A 15,830-nucleotide genomic window follows, 5' to 3' on the forward strand; every position below is an offset into this window, starting at 1 on the left:
TTTATACCTTTAAAAAGTTTACCCACAGCCTCCCAAACTGCTGATACCTTCCTAAAACAAATTGTAAAACTACATGGGATACCAAATGTCATTATAACAGATCGTGGTTCTCAGTTTACCTCCCATTTCTGGAAGGAAATTTGCAAACTGTTAAACATACATCCTAGACTTTCAACGGCATATCACCCCCAGACTAATGGCCTCACTGAGCGAGTGAATGGTATCCTTGAACAATATCTTAGATACTACATTACACACCAGCAGGATGACTGGCTCCATCATTTGGCCTTAGCCGAATTCTCTTATAATAATTCTGTATCGACCTCAACTAAGATGACCCCTTTCTATGCCACTTATGGTTATCACCCTCAAACCATCCGACTGCCTAAAATAGATTCTGCATCACCATCTGTCACTTCTTACTTAGCCAATCTACAGGATGCCCTACAACTACTGAAAGTTCACTTACACAAAGCCAAGACTGATCAACAACACTACTATAACACGAGACATCGTCCAGGTCCTGATTATAAAGTAGGCGACCAAGTGTGGCTTTCCACCAAATTTCTTAAACTTGTTATACCTTCTAAGAAATTGGGTAGTCAATTCATCGGACCATTCCGTATTCTACGTGTTCTCAACCCAACAACTGTTGTGTTGGACCTGCCAGAGAAATACAAGATTCATCCTTCTTTTCATATATCGTTGCTCAAACCCTACAGAACCAGTGAAGAATTTCCGCGTTTAAGTGTTCCTCCACCACCTGTTACTGTCGAGGACCATGAGGAATATGAAGTTGATAGCGTCCTCGACTCACGTATACATCGTGGGAGACTGCAGTATTTGGTTCGATGGAAGGGGTATGGGCAGGAGGAGGACTCTTGGTTGTTGCACTCTCTGGTCCATGCTCCACGTCTTGTTGCTCTTTTTCATAGACGTTACCCTCAGAAACCCAATGCATCCTCGGTGATGATGCCCTGAAGGGGGGGGTCTGTAATGTCCCCTTTAATTCAGCCCCACCTTCTTTTGCTTTATAAGTGCACTTCCTGCTATCCTCTTTGCTTGATTATTTTGTTTGGCACAGGTTAAAGGATACACTCCTCCACTCCAGCTGACAGATATTGAGCCTCAAGCCTTTTTACCTATTAGGCTACTTGTTGCCTTCATCGCTATCCTGAACAAAGTACCTGACTCTTTTGTTACACATTTTGCTGTTCAGCTCCTCTCCGTTCTCAGCTACAGAACACTTCCTGTTTCCAGCGGATTGACTTTGTACAGCCGGATCTACACGCTGTCCACGCTCACACCTTCCAGTAGCTTTCACGGACACTGCTACTGCTCCCTTCTCATCGTGTTAACATACACCAACCACCGGATTCATTCTACTACAGCTGCTAGTACTTGCAAGTATATCTCAATCTGTATTGAACTGCTAATTGTTATTTGTCTGCCATTCCTTGCTTGCAATACTTTGCTTATCTATTGGATATCCTGTTTTCTATCATTTGCTGCTTAAATCTCCAGTCTGCATTCTAACCATATCTTATGCTTTGCAACAATCAAAGTACTAAGAACATATCAGCCGTATATTTTTGCATAGAATCATTTATACTTATATCAGCAGTTATCCTAACCTCTACCTGCTGTATTACTTTGCAAACACTCAGTTTCACTCTTACACTGCTGCTGGGAATCATCCATTACTATTAAAGTGCTGTATTAATACTGACACTGCAGGCTAAGTCTTTCCTGTGGTTGTTCCGCTATTACAGCTACACAACATTTAAATATTGTAGTTATAACACGCAGTGTATGAAAGTTATCGGCCTAATGGTAGCAGCAATGGACATCATTCCGTTTGCTCGCTTTCATCTCAGACCACTACAACTGTGCATGCTCAGAAATTCTCTTCAGTGGTGGTTGTCACCAGACCATCTGTCCCAGGGGATGTGCTTTCGCAGGCCATCTTGGGTTATAGTAACGACAGACGCCAGTCTCCTGGGCTGGGGTGCAGTCTAGAATTCCCTGAAGGCTCAGGGTGTGTGGACTCTGCAGTCTCAACTGCCAATAAATATTCTGGAACTGAGAGCGATATTCAACGCGCTCCCGGCGTGGCCTCAGTTGGCTTCGGCCAAATTCATAAGATTCCAGTCGGACAACATCACGACTGTGGCGTACATCAATCATCAGGGGGGGACGAGGAGTTCTCTAGCGATGATAGAAGTATCAAAAATAATCCGATGGGCGGAGACTCTCTCTTGCCATCTCTCTGCGATCTACATCCCAGGAGTAGAGAACTGGGAAGCGGATTTCCTAAGTCGTCAGACTTTTCATCCAGGGGAGTGGGAACTCCACCCGTAGGTGCTGCTTTGATTCATCAATGGGGCACACCGGAATTGGATCTGATGGCATCTCGACAGAATGCCAAACTTCCTCTTTACGGGTCCAGATCAAGGGACCCCCAGGCGGTCCTGATAGATGCTCTAGGAGTACCTTGGTCGTTCAACCTGGCCTATGTGTTTCCACCTTTTCCTCTCCTGCCTCGTGTGATCGCAAGGATCAAACAGGAGAGGGCTTCCGTAATTCTAATAGCTCCTGCGTGGCCACGCAGGACCTGGTATGCAGATCTAGTGGACATGTCGTCTCTGCCACCGTGGAAACTGCCATTGAGACAGGACCTTCTCATTCAAGGTCCGTTCCAACATCCAAATCTAACTTCTCTGCAGCTGACTGCTTGGAGATTGAACGCTTGATTTTATCTAAGTGGGGTTTCCCTGAGTCGGTTATTGACACTCTGATTCAGGCTCGCAAGCCGGTCACTAGAAAAAGTTACCATAAGATATGGCGTAAATATCTTTATTGGTGCGAATCCAAGGGCTACTCATGGAGTAAGGTTAGGATTCCAAGGATTTTATCGTTTCTCCAAGAAGGATTGGAGAAAGGATTATCAGCTAGTTCCTTAAAGGGACAAATTTCTGCTTTGTCAATTTTACTTCATAAGCATCTGGCAGATGTTCCAGATGTTCAGGCTTTTTGTCAGGCTTTAATCAGAATCAAGCCTGTGTTTAAACCTATTGCTCTGCCATGGAGTTTAAATTTAGTTCTTAATGTTCTTCAAAGGGGCTCCATTTGAACCCATGCATTCCATAGATGTTAAACTGTTATCTTGGAAAGTTTTGTTCCTTGTTGCTATCTCTTCTGCTCGAAGACTTTCTAAGCTTTCTGCGTTACAATGTGATTCACCTTATCTTATATTCCATTCTGATAAGGTGGTTTTGCATACTAAACCTGGATTCCTTCCAAAGGTTGTTTCAAATAAGAATATTAATCAAGAAATCGTGGTTCCTTCCTTGTGCCCTAATCCTTCCTCTAAGAAGGAACGTCTTTTGCATAATCTGGACGTGGTCCGTGCTTTAAAATTTTATTTACAAGCAACCAAGGAATTTCGTCAAACATATTCTCTCTTTGTTGTTTATTCTGGAAGAAGGAGAGGTCAAAAAGCTACGGCTACCTATCTTTCCTTTTGGCTCAAAAGCATTATCCATCTGGCATATGAGACTGCTGGACAGCAGCCTCCTGAAAGGATTACGGCTCATTCCACTAGGGCTGTGGCTTCCACATGGGCTTTCAAAAACGATGCTTCTGTTGAACAGATTTGTAAGGCTGCGACTTGGTCTTCCCTTCATACTTTTTCTAAATTTTACAAATTTGATACTTTTGCTTCATCTCAGGCTATTTTTGTGAGAAAGGTTCTTCAAGCAGTGGTGCCTTCCGTTTAGGTTCCTGTCTTGTCCCTCCCTTTCATCCGTGTCCTAAAGCTTTGGTATTGGTATCCCACAAGTAAGGATGAAAACCGTGGACTCGGTACATCTTGTAAAAGAAAAGGAAATTTATGCTTACCTGATAAATGTATTTATTTTACGATGTACCGAGTCTACGGCCCACCCTGTCATTGAGACAGTATTTATTTTCTCTAAACTTCAGTCACCTCTGCACCTTTTTTAGTTTTTCCCTTTCTCTTCCTATACCTTCGGTCGAATGACTGGGGGGAGGAGTTAAGGGAGGAGTTATATAGCAGCTCTGCTGTGGTGCTCTTTGCCACTTCCTGTTAACAGGAGGATTATATCCCACAAGTAAGGATGAAAACTGTGGACTCGGTACATCGTAGAAGAAATAAATTTATCAGGTAAGCATAAATTTCCTTTTTTTTCCCTCAATGGACAGTTCCTTGAAGAGAGTACTCAGGAAAGTACAGCGGGGCTTTATAGCACTTTAAGGAAGTCTTGCCCATAAGCAGGCCAAGAGGTGTTGCTGGGAAGTTCCTATGCCTCCCCTGTACTGTCCAGATGTATGTACTTCTCCATGTTAACTCCTACACTTTCAATTACAGGACAGGACTCTGACCTAAAAGACAGATATAATCAAGACACTGTCTTTGGCTGAGGTAGAAGAGGCCTTGGTGAGTAAACACCCAGTCTATGGGAGTCTGGCAGATGCACTAATGTTGGTCAGATGTCCTGAGGGGGGATCCCATTATCAGTTTGTGCACAGTGTGTAGCAACTGGGGCGGACAGTTTATTATAACCTCTTTGGGGACTGCTTGGGGATCCTTCAGTCTCTTATGGATGTGCCTAGGGATATGGTTTTTTTTTTATGTGGCTCAGGAATTTTGAGTGTATGACCCTTTAAATCCTACTTGCTCTGATACCTGAGAACTCTGATCACATGTACTTACACTCTGAGGCACTGAGGAAGCCGCAGCAGCTCATTAGGAGCCGGGACTTGGTGCACTGGGAGCTTCTGTGGCAGTAAGCGAGTTAAACATTTTTCCCACCACGGGAGAGCACAGAGCGCTCTCCCCGACTCCTCACTCTGTGCTTTCAAAGCAGGAAGTGGGAGTGCCATATCACCATGCTCTATACCCCGGACATGAGGGGGTGGTGAGGCCCCATACCAGAGCACATGGGGGGTTGTTATATTTTTGGGGTTTACAATATCACCTAATTTTGGGCACATTGTGTGGCCACATAACGCTAGTCCCATCGTTTAAGATAGACCATCAGGTTAATTCATCCCTTGGTGCTTCAGGGCCAGTTCATGAGTACTGTAGACCTGAAGAATGTGTATCTGCATATTCCAATTAATCTAGATCATTATCAGTTTCTACGCTTTACCTTTAAGTCAATAAACTGCTTTTCCTTTTTGGCCTAGCTACCGCCCCCAGGATTTATACAAAGGTCCTGGGAGCTCTCCTGTCTGTGCTCCGGGCCAGATCTTCTCAAGGTCAGTTCTTTAACCAAAATCTTTAATCTCTGTTTAACTGCTTGGAAATTGAACGGTTGATTTTTTCTCAGAGAGGTTTTTCTGACTCTTATTGACACTGATTCAGGCTCACAAGCCTGTTTACTAGAGGGATTTACCACAAGGTGTGGATGTTTTTTTTGTCTTGGTGTTTTGATCGCGATTACTCCTGGCATTCTTTTAGAATTCCACAGAGTTTGCAATTCCTTCAGGAGGGTCTAGACAAGGGCTTATCTGCTACTTCTATCAAGGGTCAGATTTTGTCTCTCTCAGTCCTGTTACCCAGAAGGTTGACCCCTCTGCCAGATAGTCAATCCTTTTGTACAGGCTCTTGTCCGTATTTGTCCAATGATTAAGCCTATCCCTTTTCTTTGGAATGTTAATCTGGTTCTCAGATTTTTTAGAGCATCCTCAGTTTGAACCAATGCATTTGTTGGATATCGAGCTGTTATCTTGGAAGGTATTGTTCCTAGTCATTATATCGTCTGCTTGTAGAGTATCGGAATTGTCAGCTCTTTCTTGTGACGTATTTGGTGTTTCATCAGGATAAAACAGTTGTCTCGACACAGTATGGTTTGTGGACAATATTAATCAGGAAATTGTTGTTGTTCCATCTCTATGTCCTAACCCTAGTTCTCATAAGGAGAGACTTTTGCACAATCTGGATGAGGTTGGGGTCCTGAAGTTTTATCTTCAGGTGACTAATATTCCTACACACCTATTTGATGTACTAAATAACAAATGTCTTATTTACTAGACACCAATTCAATACAGGCACCTTGGATTGGACATTTTGTAATACGAGATGACCAATGAGATACAATGTGACGGTTTTTAAACCACCCGCTTTATGATAAGAGCATAACGTCTTTTTCCTGATGAAACGACCAGTGTTGTAGGTCGAGAAATGCGTAGCAATAAAATCTTGTTTTTAACACTTCACCTTGAGGTGTCTGTATCATCTACTTTCCTCATAAGGGTCTCTGTCACCCTGTTTTTTTTTTTTTATCTGTAAATGTTCCAGTTTTTGAAAAAAGTCGACCAATTGACGTCCGGACTGACTACGACTAACTGTTCCAATTTCACCTTGATACTTTGGAGGTATCCAGTAAGCTGACAACTGTGAGCGTCAGCCTGCCTGTTTGCACTCCGCTAAAACTGGGTGACATCACAAATTGTGAATTTTATTTCACTGTTTATTATTCATGTTCCATACAGAGTTTACTATGAGGCACCCTTTTTTTTAAATCTTACTTTCTGAACTGCCTATTCTCCCTATCTCAGGGCTAGTAGCCTGCTAGAGAGGGTAGGAGAACATAAGTGGCGAGTGCATTTATTAAGGTTCAGACTTTGACTTGTCGGGTATGTTCTGGTCTCAGATGCTGGGGTCGTTTGCCCAGGTTATGCCTTAATTATGGTACACTAAAGGGAGACATTATCTCTTATATCTACATTTATTCTGATTTATATTTGGCTTGCTGCTGTATGTTTTCACTTCAATTGTTTGGATATAAATGGAAAGGAGGGGTCAAGGTCAGCATGACTACGGTCCTGCGGCAGTGGGGTTCACATTGTTCCCTCTGCAGGACCGTTTTGGTGTAAGCTCAGTCTTAATCTGTGCACTACTCCCTCCCGCATCAAGATTTTGGAGGTTATGATATAAATTAGAGAGGCCTATTTGTGCCAGTTGTATAAAAAATGTTATTATTTATTTATTTTAAGAGAGGGATTTGTATGCTATATAATAATCTTTATTAGGGGTCTCTAGACAAAACAGATTTTTTTTTATCAGGCCTATAAAGCCTAATTCCCAAGCAAAACCCCATGTGTTGTGCTTATGGCTTTCGAAGACCACCTTTCAAATGAGAGGTCTTGGAGGCCTGTTGCTAGTAGGTTAGCTGAGATTAAGGGTTTACTTTCAACAATCTCACCCCTTCCAGCTCCCTTACCTACCTGTCACCTCCTGGTCTTGTGTAGCACTGGAAGTACCACCCACTACTAACACCACCAATCGGACCTGCATCGGGGTGCATCTCGTTCATAATAAGAACACGTCTTCTTGCACTCACAGGCAGAGATTTCTATGATGACCCATTTTTATCTGTGCATGGAAGTGGTTAAACCTTTTTATTGTTCAACATATTTTTCAGGCTAGATTCTAGTGAAATATTTATGGCATTAAAAAGCTGTGGACAGAGACAGTTTGGCTTTTTTTTTTTATATCTTTCTCATTTAAATGTATGTCCCATAATTACATTTCCCCTAATAAAAACCCACGTGCAGAGTTTCACTTTGGTTCACCTTTCTATAGTAGTTTGATTTTAAGTTTAGGCTAAATTATAAAGGCAGATCTCTCCGTCTGTACTGCAGTGTTTGATAAGTAGGAGAATTGAATACATTGTATAACTGTATTCCCTTTTGTGTTTTTTTTCTTCTTTTCTAGTTGTAATTTGTGCTAAGCCTGACAGTATACCCAATGGAACATATACCCCAGAGAAGGATGAATACAACTATCAGGATGCTGTCACATACAGTTGTAATAAGGATTTGGTACTTACTGGCAGAAGCACTATATCATGTGGAAGTAATGGCACCTGGAGTACAGAAGTGCCGAAATGCATAGGTGAGAAGGGTTTTAATTGATGCATTCTGAATTACAAATGTATTTATTAAAGTGGCATTACAGTGGAAATTGAAATACATATTAGTGCATTGTTTCAGTTAAAATTATTTTCATAGTATACTATTATTAAAGGGACAGTCTACTCCCAAATTTTTATTGTTTAAAAAGATAGATAATCCCTTTAATACCCAATCCTCAGTTTTCCATAACCAACATGGTTATATTAATACACTTTTTACCTCTGTGAATACTATCGGCTAGATTACAAGTTGTGCGTTAGGGTAAAAAAGCAGCGTTAGGAGGTCCTAACGCTGCTTTTTTACGCCCGCTGCTTTTACGAGTCTTGAAAGTTTAGGTGTACCGCACACTTCTTTGTCCTTACCGCAAAACGACTTACGTAAACTTCATAAAGTCTTTTCTCCTGTTAAGTGTAGTCAGTCCACGGGTCATCCATTACTTATGGAATATATCTCTTCCTAACAGGAAACTGCAAGAGAATTACCCAGCAGAGCTGCTATATAGCTCCTCCCCTCACCTATCATACTCAGTCATTCTCTTGCAGCCTAACTTACAGCCCCTCGCATGCATTGCGCCTGTCACTGCTGCGGCAGCATTCTGGTTTGAGTCTCTGGAAGAGGCCATTCGCTCAGCTCCATTGGATGAAATAATCAACAAGCTTAAGACACTTAAGCTAGCTAACGCATTTGTTTCTGATGCCGTTGTGCATTTAACCAAACTTACGGCTAAGAACTCCGGATTCGCCATCCAAGCGCGCAGAGCGCTATGGCTTAAATCCTGGTCAGCTGACGTGACTTCTAAATCTAAATTGCTTAATATTCCTTTCAAAGGGCAGACCTTATTCGGGCCCGGCTTGAAAGAAATTATTGCTGACATTACGGGAGGTAGGGGCCATGCTCTACCTCAGGACAGGGCCAAATCAAAGGCCAAACAGTCTAATTTTCGTGCCTTTCGTAACTTCAAGGCAGGAGCAGCATCAACTTCCTCCGCTCCAAAACAGGAAGGAGCTGTTGCTCGTTACAGACAGGGCTGGAAAGTTAACCAGTCCTGGAACAGGGGCAAGCAGGCCAAGAAACCTGCTGCTGCCCCCAAAACAGCATGAAGAGAGGGCCCCCTATCCGGAAACGGATCTAGTGGGGAGCAGACTTTCTCTCTTCGCCCAGGCTTGGGCAAGAGATGTCCAGGATCTCTGGGCGTTGGAGATCATATCTCAGGGATATCTCCTGGACTTCAAAACTTCTCCTCCACGGGGGAGATTTCACCTTTCAAGGTTATCAGCAAACCAAATAAAGAAAGAGGCATTTCTACGCTGTGTACAAGACCTCTTACTAATGGGGGTAATCCACCCAGTTCCGCGGACGGAACACAGGCAGGGATACTATTCAAACCTATTTGTGGTTCCCAAGAAAGAGGGAAACTTCAGGCCAATCTTGGACTTAAAGATCCTAAACAAATTTCTAAGAGTTCCATCATTCAAAATGGAAACTATTCGAACCATCCTTCCCATGATCCAAGAGGGTCAGTACATGACCACAGTGGATCTAAAGGATGCCTACCTTCACATACCGATTCACAAGGACCATTACCGGTATCTGAGATTTGCCTTCCTAGACAGGCATTACCAGTTTGTAGCTCTTCCCTTCGGATTAGCTACGGCTCCAAGAATCTTTACAAAAATTCTAGGATCACTTCTGGCGGTACTAAGACCGCGAGGCATAGCGGTGACTCCGTACCTAGACGACATTCTGATACAAGCGTCAAGTTTTCAAACTGCCAAGTCTCATACAGAGATAGTTCTGGCATTTCTGAGGTCGCATGGGTGGAAGGTGAACGTGGAAAAGAGTTCTCTATTACCACTTACAAGAGTTCCCTTTCTAGGGACTCTTATAGATTCTGTAGAGATGAAAATTTACCTGACAGAGGCCAGGTTATTAAAACTTCTAAATGCTTGCCGTGTCCTTCACTCCATTCCACACCCGTCAGTAGCTCAGTGCATGGAAGTAATCGGCTTAATGGTAGCGGCAATGGACATAGTACCATTTGCACGCCTGCATCTCAGACCGCTGCAATTGTGCATGCTAAGTCAGTGGAACGGGGATTACTCAGATTTGTCCCCCCTACTAAATCTGGATCAAGAGACCAGAGATTCTCTTCTATGGTGGCTTTCTCGGCCACATCTGTCCAAGGGGATGACCTTTCGAAGGCCAGATTGGACGATTGTAACAACAGACGCCAGCCTTCTAGGCTGGGGAGCAGTCTGGAATTCCCTGAAGGCTCAGGGATTATGGACTCAGGAGGAGAAACTCCTCCCAATAAATATTCTGGAGTTAAGAGCAATATTCAATGCTCTCCTAGCTTGGCCTCAGTTAGCAACTCTGAGGTTCATCAGATTTCAGTCGGACAACATCACGACTGTGGCTTACATCAACCATCAAGGGGGAACCAGAAGTTCCCTAGCGATGTTGGAAGTCTCAAAGATAATTCGCTGGGCAGAGTCTCACTCTTGCCACCTGTCAGCGATCTACATCCCAGGCGTGGAGAACTAGGAGGCAGATTTTCTAAGTCGCCAGACTTTTCATCCGGGGGAGTGGGAGCTTCATCCGGAGGTCTTTGCTCAACTGATTCGTCGTTGGGGCAAACCAGATCTGGATCTCATGGCGTCTCGTCAGAACGCCAAGCTTCCTGGTTACGGATCCAGGTCCAGGGACCCGGGAGCGGTGCTGATAGATGCTCTGACAGCCCCTTGGGTCTTCAACATGGCTTATGTGTTTCCACCATTCCCGATGCTTCCTCGTTTGATTGCCAAGATCAAACAGGAGAGAGCTTCGGTGATTCTGATAGCGCCTGCGTGGCCACGCAGGACCTGGTATGCAGACCTAGTGGACATGTCGTCCTGTCCACCGTGGTCTCTGCCTCTGAGACAGGACCTTCTAATTCAGGGTCCTTTCAAACATCCAAATCTAATTTCTCTGAGGCTGACTGCATGGAGATTGAACGCTTGATTCTATCAAAGCGTGGCTTCTCGGAGTTGGTTATTGATACCTTAATACAGGCTAGGAAGCCTGTTACCAGAAAAATTTACCATAAGATATGGCGTAAATATTTACATTGGTGCGAATCCAAGAGTTACTCATGGAGTAAGGTTAGGATTCCTAGGATATTGTCCTTTCTACAAGAGGGTTTAGAAAAGGGCTTATCTACTAGTTCGTTAAAGGGACAGATTTCTGCTCTGTCTATTCTTCTACACAAACGTCTGGCTGAAGTTCCAGACGTTCAGGCTTTCTGTCAGGCTTTAACTAGGATTAAGCCTGTGTTTAAGTCTGTTGCTCCGCCGTGGAGCTTAAACTTAGTTCTTAATGTTCTTCAAGGCGTTCCATTTGAACCCCTTCATTCCATTGATATCAAGCTGTTATCTTGGAAAGTTCTGTTTTTGATGGCTATTTCCTCGGCTCGAAGAGTCTCTGAGTTATCTGCCTTACATTGTGATTCTCCTTATCTGATTTTTCATTCAGACAAGGTAGTCCTGCGTACTAAACCTGGGTTCTTACCTAAGGTAGTTACTAACAGGAATATCAATCAAGAGATTGTTGTTCCATCTCTGTGTCCTAACCCTTCTTCAAAGAAGGAACGACTTTTGCATAATCTGGACGTAGTCCGTGCCCTGAAATTCTATTTGCAGGCAACTAAGGATTTTCGTCAAACTTCTTCCCTGTTTGTTGTTTACTCTGGACAGAGGAGAGGTCAAAAGGCTTCGGCTACCTCTCTCTCTTTTTGGCTTCGTAGCATAATACGCTTAGCCTATGAGACTGCTGGACAGCAGCCTCCTGAAAGGATTACAGCTCATTCTACTAGAGCTGTGGCTTCCACCTGGGCCTTTAAAAATGAGACCTCTGTTGAACAGATTTGCAAGGCTGCGACTTGGTCTTCGCTTCACACTTTTTCAAAATTTTACAAATTTGACACTTTTGCTTCGTCAGAGGCTATTTTTGGGAGAAAGGTACTTCAGGCAGTGGTTCCTTCTGTTTAATGTTCCTGCCTTGTCCCTCCCTTCATCCGTATACTTTAGCTTTGGTATTGGTATTCCATAAGTAATGGATGACCCGTGGACTGACTACACTTAACAGGAGAAAACATAATTTATGCTTACCTGATAAATTCCTTTCTCCTGTAGTGTAGTCAGTCCACGGCCCGCCCTGTTTTTACGGCAGGTCTAAATTTTAATTAAACTCCAGTCACCACTGTACCCTATGGTTCCTCCTTTCTCGTCTGCTTTGGTCGAATGACTGAGTATGATAGGTGAGGGGAGGAGCTATATAGCAGCTCTGCTGGGTAATTCTCTTGCAGTTTCCTGTTAGGAAGAGATATATTCCATAAGTAATGGATGACCCGTGGACTGACTACACTACAGGAGAAAGGAATTTATCAGGTAAGCATAAATTATGTTTTTTCTATGGGACTTCCATAGCACTGGTATTAAGAGTCTGTCCTGGGAGGCCAAAAAGTGAGCAGTACACCCTCTGCTGTCAAGATCCTTAACGCATTTAAAAGTCAGTAGTTAAGAGTTTTATGGTACAATGCCGTAGCATAAAACTCATAACTAAAGTGCTAAAAAGTACACTAACACCCATAAACTACCTATTAACCCCTAAACCAAGCCCCCCCCCCCCCGCATCGCAAATACTAAAATAAATATTTTAACCCCTAATCTGCCGCTCCGGACACCGCCGCCACCTACATTATATTTATGAACCCCTAATCTGCTGCCCCCAACATCGTCGACACCTACATTATATTTATTAATCCCTAATCTGCCTTCCCCAATGTTGCAGCAACCGACCTACATTTATTAACCCCTAATCTGCCGCCCCCAACGTCACCGCCACTATATTAAAGTTATTAACCCCTAAACCTAACACCCACTAACTTAAATATAATTTAAATAAATCTAAATAAATATTACTATAATTAACTAAATTATTCCTAGTTAAAACTAAATTCTTACCTATAAAATAAATCCTAAAATAGCTACAATATAACTAATAGTTACATTGTAGCTAGCTTAGGGTTTATTTTTATTTTACAGGCAAGTTTGTATTTATTTTAACTAGGTAGAATAGTTATTAAATAGTTATTAACTATTTAATAACTACCTAGCTAAAATAAATACAAATTTACATGTAAGATAAAACCTAACCTAAGTTACAATAACACCTAACACTACACTATAATTAAATAAATTAACTAAATACAATTACTTAAATTAAATTAGCTAAAGTAAAAAAAAAACCTCTAAATTACAGAAAATAATAAACAAATTACAGATATTAAAACTAATTACACCTAATCTAAGAGCCCTATTAAAATAAAAAAAAAACTAGCCTAAACTAAACTACCAATAGCCCTTAAAAGGGCCTTTTGTGGGGCATTGCCGCAAAGTAATCAGCTCTTTTACCCCAACAGTAAAACCCACTACCCACACAACCAACCCCCCAAATAAAAAAAAATGGTGTAATTAGTTTAAATATCTGTAATTGGTTTATTATTTTCTGTAATTTAGAGTTTGTTTTTTTGTACTTTAGTTAATTTAATTTAGTTAATTGTATTTAATTTAGTTAATTTATTTAATTATAGTGTAGGTGTTATTGCAACTTAGGTTAGGTTTTATTTTACAGGTAATTTTGTATTTATTTTAACTTGCCTGTAAAATAAAAATAAACCCTACGCTAGCTACAATGTAACTATTAGTTATTAACAGGTTTTTTTTTAGTCAGTAAATCCTCCATTGTAAGTTATATGCATAACAGTCTCACACTCCTTGTCACTCATGTGATTACCTGTGAGCTGTTAATCCGACTCGTAACAATGAGTAGTTCAAACACTCCAGTCTTTTAGCAGTAAAGCATAACCTTTATTGGATAAAAAGTAAATAAAAGTTCATACCTTGGTGTTGTCAGTGCATATAGCAAATTATGTTAACCTGTGCCTCCGACCCCCTTAGGCGCGTCACCAGACGCGTTTCGCCGTAGCTTTATCAATGGTGACTAGTGTTCAGACCGTAAATGCCAGCTTTAAAAAGACCCTCCAATCACATGACCTCCGTATTACCGGAAGTGACGTATCGGGGGAGTGTTCGCCAATCAGAAAATTGGAACGCTATATGATAAGCTGTTGTTAGGTAGAATACCTGTCATCATTATTTATATAGACACCCGTTATGTGTATGTCCTAGATTTTGTATAAGTTATTGCTTTACAATCAACCTATCACTAACTAATCTATTCAACTTATAGTGAGAGTTTTAAAGATGACATAGTTATCTAGCAAATTCCCTCATGTGCAATATTTTTCTAAAAGAAAAAAACTTTTTACATAGTTAAAAAACAAAGGAACGCAAAAAGAAAAAAGCTGTTATGGGTCAATGTAACCAAAGATGGGAAAATATTTCTAATCTTATTTGGGATTGCACAATTATTACATGGTCATCGTTTATAAGAAGATATTAAATAATCTTGTAAATTAGCAAAAATACTAAAATACTATTTGTAGAGTGTACCACTGCTTATATAGAAAAATGGATGCTTATTAAATTATATTTGTTCTCTTATTCACTTCTAATCAACAATTATAGTTTATTCTAGTACTCGGACACATTAGCCCAATATAGAATGTTATTTAATGGGTTGACTATAAGCATCTTATTTAAGGATTACTTATTGTTATTTTAGCCCAAGAAAAGGTCTACATCCCACCTCGCATTAATGCCTTTTGGTTCTCGTGTCTGTAGAAAAAAGATCCATTTTGTTTCTTTGAATAATAATTTCTTGAATCTATTTCCTCCTCTCAGGGTTCTAGGGAGATGGTCTATTGCCTGTATTTGAAAAGCTTTAGTTGGATTGGCATGTTGATTAAAGTGTTTGGCAACCCTAGTCTTTGGATGTTCATTCTGTATATCATTAAGATGTTCTCTTGCTCTATCTTTCAACATTCTGCTAGAACAACCTGTATATTGTTTTTTACATAGTGAGCAAGTAATTAGATAAATTATATATTTGGACGTACAGTCCAACCTATATCTTATTTCTCCAACATTGGTGTGTCCGGTCCACGGCGTCATCCATTACTTGTGGGAAATATTCTCCCCCACAGGGAAAGGCAAGGAGAGCACACAGCAAGAGCTGTCCATATAGCTCCCCCTCTGGCTCCGCCCCCCAGTCATTCTCCTTGCCGCTCTGAACAAGTAGCATCTACCACGGGGATGGCGAGGAGTTTGTGGTGTTAGTTGTAGTTTTTTATTCTTCTATCAAGAGTTTGTTATTTTAAAATAGTGCTGGCTTGTACTATTTACTCTATAACAGAAAAGTGATGAAGATTTCTGTTTAAGAGGGCTATGATTTTAGCACCAGTAACTAAAATCCATTACTGTTATCACGCAGGACTGTTGAAACAAGAGAACTTCAGTTGGGGGTAACAGTTTGCAGACTCATCTGCTTCAGGTATGACTGGTCTCCTTCTAACAACACAGGCTAATGCTAGATGACAGTCATTTTTCCCCTCAGGGAAAACGGTAAGCCATTTTTCTTTCACCTCAGCAAAAAAGATAACAGGCTTCCCCTTTTTGTTTTTTATGCTGGTAGACACTGTTAGGGGCAAAATCGATTGGTTTTTATTACAATATTATACCATTTGAAATATTTTATAAGCTCACATACACTGGGGAACGTTTTTTATTGATCTGGCTTGTTTTAGACACCTAAATCTAGTCAGGAAGGCCCCTTCACTCTAGTGATGCTGAGGGAGGAAGCCTCATTTTGGTGCTTCAGCTGCACAGTTGATTTACAAGGCAATGCATGCAGATTCATGTGAGAGGGTCCTGTGGTTCAGAAAGTGA

At 41.5% G+C, this 15,830-nt stretch overlaps 1 protein-coding gene across 4 annotated transcripts in view; it reads left to right on the top strand.

Annotated features, from left to right (window-relative positions):
• Nucleotides 1-15,830, top strand: part of LOC128653411 (membrane cofactor protein) — a 226,810-nt gene that overhangs the window by 85,488 nt on the left and 125,492 nt on the right. For all 4 annotated transcript variants that reach the window (XM_053706676.1, XM_053706678.1, XM_053706679.1 and 1 more), the window contains exon 6: nucleotides 7,745-7,924. In XM_053706676.1, coding sequence (XP_053562651.1) covers nucleotides 7,745-7,924 — 180 coding nt within the window. The remainder of the gene's footprint in view (nucleotides 1-7,744; nucleotides 7,925-15,830) is intronic.

Source organism: Bombina bombina, chromosome 3 (genome assembly GCF_027579735.1).
Source record: "Bombina bombina isolate aBomBom1 chromosome 3, aBomBom1.pri, whole genome shotgun sequence".
In the NCBI taxonomy this organism is placed as follows: Eukaryota; Metazoa; Chordata; class Amphibia; order Anura; family Bombinatoridae; genus Bombina; species Bombina bombina.